At 35.6% G+C, this 4587-nt stretch overlaps 1 protein-coding gene across 3 annotated transcripts in view; it reads right to left on the bottom strand.

The window, feature by feature from the left end:
• Nucleotides 1–3074: 3074 nt before the first annotated feature.
• The window catches only part of slc39a13 (solute carrier family 39 member 13), a 16335-nt gene continuing 14822 nt past the window's right edge, over nucleotides 3075–4587 (bottom strand). For all 3 annotated transcript variants that reach the window (XM_015031741.1, XM_015031740.1, XM_015031742.1), the window contains one exon: nucleotides 3075–3644. In XM_015031741.1, coding sequence (XP_014887227.1) covers nucleotides 3569–3644 — 76 coding nt within the window. In that variant the 3' untranslated portion in view covers nucleotides 3075–3568. The remainder of the gene's footprint in view (nucleotides 3645–4587) is intronic.

Raw genomic sequence — 4587 nt, 5'->3', positions numbered from 1 at the left:
GTACCCCACGTCATCTGACTTTTGCCTTAATGCAAAAATTTGCAATTGTAGATAAAATAAATTTATGAGCCAATTAGAACTAAAAAGCCTTGTAAAACCTAATTTAAATGACAGACAGTCTGAAAATACAAGTTTGTCTCAAGATTCTGTAAATGATGTTAAAAAATAGTCCTGCAAAAAGTTCTTCATGCCAATGTCCATTTTTTTCAATTTCCCTCCATTTTTATATATACTGTCAAAAAGTGCAGAGAGATACATTATTATACATTCACACTCAATTTCATATTTACAACTCTGGAGTACTTGCAAATAATGAATATCATTTATTCTTTTTTGGCATTTTTTCATTTTACAACCAACCACTTTATAGTATTTTATGATATTTTATCATATATAATAAAACAAAGGAAAACATAATTTAGAAAGGTTATTGATAAAATTATTTACAAATGAAAACATCGGAAATGTTCAGCATGCATCAGCCTCTTTTACAAGCAGGAAAAGACCTTCAGAAGTCACATAGTAGTAAATGTACCTGAGTGAAAGTTATTCTCAGAAATAAAGCCACTTTGCAAAGGAGACGGAGAAAATCATTGAACATTATGAAGAATATATATATATATATATATATATATATATATATATATATATATATATATATATATATATATATATATATACACATGTAATTTAAGTATTTTAGAATGTTTTAAAGCAGGGTATTGTTATATAAACAATATCAACAATATCCAAGAATTGAATGTATCACACAGCACAGCTCAACTTACAGGAAGAGTACAGTGAGACTTCCTACTGACCAGACATAGACACCCATGTAACTGAGAAACAAGAAAGACTCATGGGAACTCTGGAGGAACTGCAGACAGTATATGACCAGTATATGACTTGTGGCTTTATTTGATCAAAATGCCAAGTAAAGTAACACTTTATGAAATGTCTTTCCACACTTATTGATTTTTGTATTTGTGGATTATTTTTGAAGACTTCACTTTAAGTTATGCACTGTGTACATAAGATTCCAATAAATAGATTGAAGTTTGTGTTTGTAATAGTAGAAAATGTGAAACGGTTCAAGAGATACCAAAGTTTTTTTCATGGGATTGTAACAAGAGTTGTTTACAGAATTTCAGTGGTGGGCAGCCAGCCGGGTGCGGTCAGTGCAGACAGTTTGGTGGATTTTAAATGTTTATTTTTTTTGCGTTATTTTGCCAAAGTTAACCTTTATCGACCCCCTCTCATAGCTTGTCTGATTTGATGTAATATAACTGAATGTAGACTAGCTTAAACTATTGTCTTATGAATTTATGCAAATATATTTTACCAAAAGTTGACTCATCCATCCTTCAATCTGAACAGTGAGTCAATCGGTATCTGGAGATTTAATTCTCTGTATGTTCATGTCTTTGTGGTATGGTTACAAGTAGCTAAATGTTCATGTTTGCAGAAACCTACAGGATCCTGCAGATGAATGGGTTTAATGGTTTACCGTACTCCTGGTCGACGCTTTGCTCATGGCTTACGCAAGCCGACTGTGTCCCTGTGTCACATCGATGTAAATCTGAATCCAGGACTTTTAATTCTTAGAGTAAATGGTGACATAAGAACGGGAATGTACCATCTGCCTCTGCGTTTACGGTTTTCTGCTCTAGGTCTCCCACTGCAGTGCAAGCGGTGATAGTTGTTTTTATGTGCTGTGACTGAAGAAGGCTCCCACAGACATTAAGCTGCTCAAAGCCTGATGACTAAGGAAGGCGACCTGCTGCTGAGTCGTTATGGCATTATAAGCTTGCCAGATACACTGCTGAAACTGGAAATGTGTGAACACAGAGTCATTGCCCCCTCCCCCCTGCTTCCATATGACAATTTATCACCCTTTGCAGTAGGATTATTCTAACGGTGAACATGTCAATGCAGAAAGGTCCATGTGACATCATGAGCTATCCCTGTGTATCTTTATGCAAATCCAACCATATATTTTTCCAAACTCAGTCATTGTAGAGTAAAAGGAGACACTGCTCATCTTAAGCTACAAACAGGAAAGAGACAACCCAGAGCCTGGACAGGTCACCAGTCTATTACAGGGCAAATAACCTCACATGCACACACTTGCACCTCAGGGCAATTTTGAATGAGCTGCTAACGTTGTGGGTGGTGGGAGAAAGCTGGTGTTCATGCATGCACAGCAGGAACATGCAAACTGCATACAGACAGGAACCCATCAATAAATACTAGACTTAAATTCTGCCATCTGTTCAATTAATTGTACCTAATTGTTGGGTCCCAAAATACTAATGCTGACATTCCATGATTTTCCAGTTATTAGTATTTTCAGAGGGGCTTTCAACTATAAATACGAATGTTTGCTATGAATTTACTTAACATATTTCTATATCAAAACCATTCTGTAAAATGGATGGCTGGAGAAAAAAAAAGAAAAAAAAAAGAATGGATTGATAAAGACATGGAAGAACATCTGAAGAGAGATTGAGAAATGGACAAATGAATAGACAGCTCAATGAATGATGGATAAAATAACAGATGAAGGAATTGAAGGAAATATGGATGGAAAGTTTAGGCATTGGAAAAGGAAATAAAGTCAGTAAGAGATCTTGTTTTTAGTATTATTTTTATCTGGACCTGTAAAAGTTTTTTGTTTTTTTTTTTTTCCCTAAATTTCATATTTTTTAAACTGCAGGAACCCTGCAGTGATTTGCATCACATTTTCCTCAAAATATAAAAACCAATCCCTTTGATACAGTTGTCTATCATTTAAAGTTTATTTCTTCAAAAGTCTTTTAAAACATGTACCATCCCCCGTTTTCAACTTTCTAAAAGCTATCTTTCGTCTCTCAGAAATAGCTAGCAACAAAAATTTAATGAAATTTAAGTTTTAGCAAATAACATCAATGTATTGTCATTAAATGTTACTACAAGCAGTTCCTCTTGATGAATGCTGTGTGAGGAGCTCAAGCTCAAAATGTGCAGGTTACACTGTATGTGAAAGGCAGATAAAAGTTCTTTGGTAGAAAATAATACAACACAAGACAAGCGGGAGTGATTAAACTGTTTTCAATTTCAATAAATATTCAGAAGCTACATAAAAACTGATAGCAAACAGGACTAACAGAACAACATCTGAAAAAAAAAAACCATCAGACGAACTTCTGCTCTGCTAGAAACAGGGAACCAGAGTTTTTATGTTATGAGATTGTACGTCGCGCGTACCTGGCTGTAAATGTATGTGCAAAGCATCGTGATTGTCTTAAAAAACAACAACAATTTGGTAACAGATTTCCAAACAGACCTTTTCCTGATTCTGGATAATCAAGTACAGCACATTTCAAAGTGTCCAAGTACTAGCGTCCTGTCTTCTGATCACGACAGTCTTCCTTTCAGTCATCCCTAAATAAAGTGCTGCTTTAGTGTTTCCTTGGCTGTGACGCCAGAAATCTCATTGTCAGTATATTTCTGTGAATAAGAGGATGGTGGGGAAGACGGTTCCTCTCCAGTAGTAGTGTTTAAGGCAAAAGAGTGTTCTCCTCCCACGTCACTCCACGATGGCTGAGAGCAAAGCCATGGTGCCCACCCCACAGAAGATGAGCAGTATTTGTAACAAGGAATGTCTGAAAAAAACAAAACAGATTTAGAAAGGTTTGTGGACTCATTTTTTTTAAAACATTAAATAACTACCATATTTTCCAGACTATAAATCACACTATTTTTCATAGTTTGGCTGATTTATAGTCTTGTGTGTGTTTTTTTCTTTACATGACACATTTTTTAACTGATGATTACATGTTAATTCGTACTGACAGACATGAGCCAAGGGTTAAACATTACAGTCTGCAGCTGAGAGGAAAGCTAAACATGTGCTGAAGGAAAGATGGCCTGAGATGGAGGAACTAGTCCAGAGTTAGGTACTTGAAGAACGTCTCCCCGCTCCAGTAGTTGCCAAGAAGATGAATAAAAATGACTTTGAAGGAGGAATCCCTAGTGTTACTGCTTTATGCAACACAACTGCTGCTCTATAACCCCGGATTCACATTGGATGCTCCTCTCCACGGGCAAAGAGCGCAGTGGAGTTGTTCCTCACCACCCCAATTTAGAGAATGGACATTGGTAAGTCAGAAACTGCCAGCAGACTTTCAAGTCATGATTAAAGGTTTCCATGAGTACATTGAAAAGCAGGTAACTGAACTGGATCATCGACATGGAAAAGGCCTCCCTCACGTTTGACAAGGCTTAAATAAGTGTGACTTGTACTCCAGAGCATACTCTTGTAATATACTTTCCTGTCTGACCATTCTCCAATAAAGGCCACAAGAGTCGATAAAACCTTTGTGCATAAAAATAAAAAGTAAAAAAAAATAAATAAATAAAAGAAGGTGCAATCCTGGCTCATTTTTCAAATTTAGAATACTTTTTTTTTTTTTTTTTTTTTTTTGGGGGGGGGGGGTTGGAAAAATTAAAAAAACCCACACTTGGTAAAAAAAAAATTTTTTCTAAAAAAGGGGGAAGGGTTGCCCCTTTTTTTTTTTTTTTTTTTTTTTTTTTTTTTTTTTTTTT

Source organism: Poecilia latipinna, unplaced genomic scaffold (assembly GCF_001443285.1).
Source record: "Poecilia latipinna isolate Pla-1442-1.1 unplaced genomic scaffold, P_latipinna-1.0 Scaffold216, whole genome shotgun sequence".
NCBI classification, from domain to species: domain Eukaryota; kingdom Metazoa; phylum Chordata; class Actinopteri; order Cyprinodontiformes; family Poeciliidae; genus Poecilia; species Poecilia latipinna.
The sequence above is the reverse complement of the archived record's forward strand: the minus strand, read 5'-3'. Positions and strand labels throughout refer to the sequence as shown.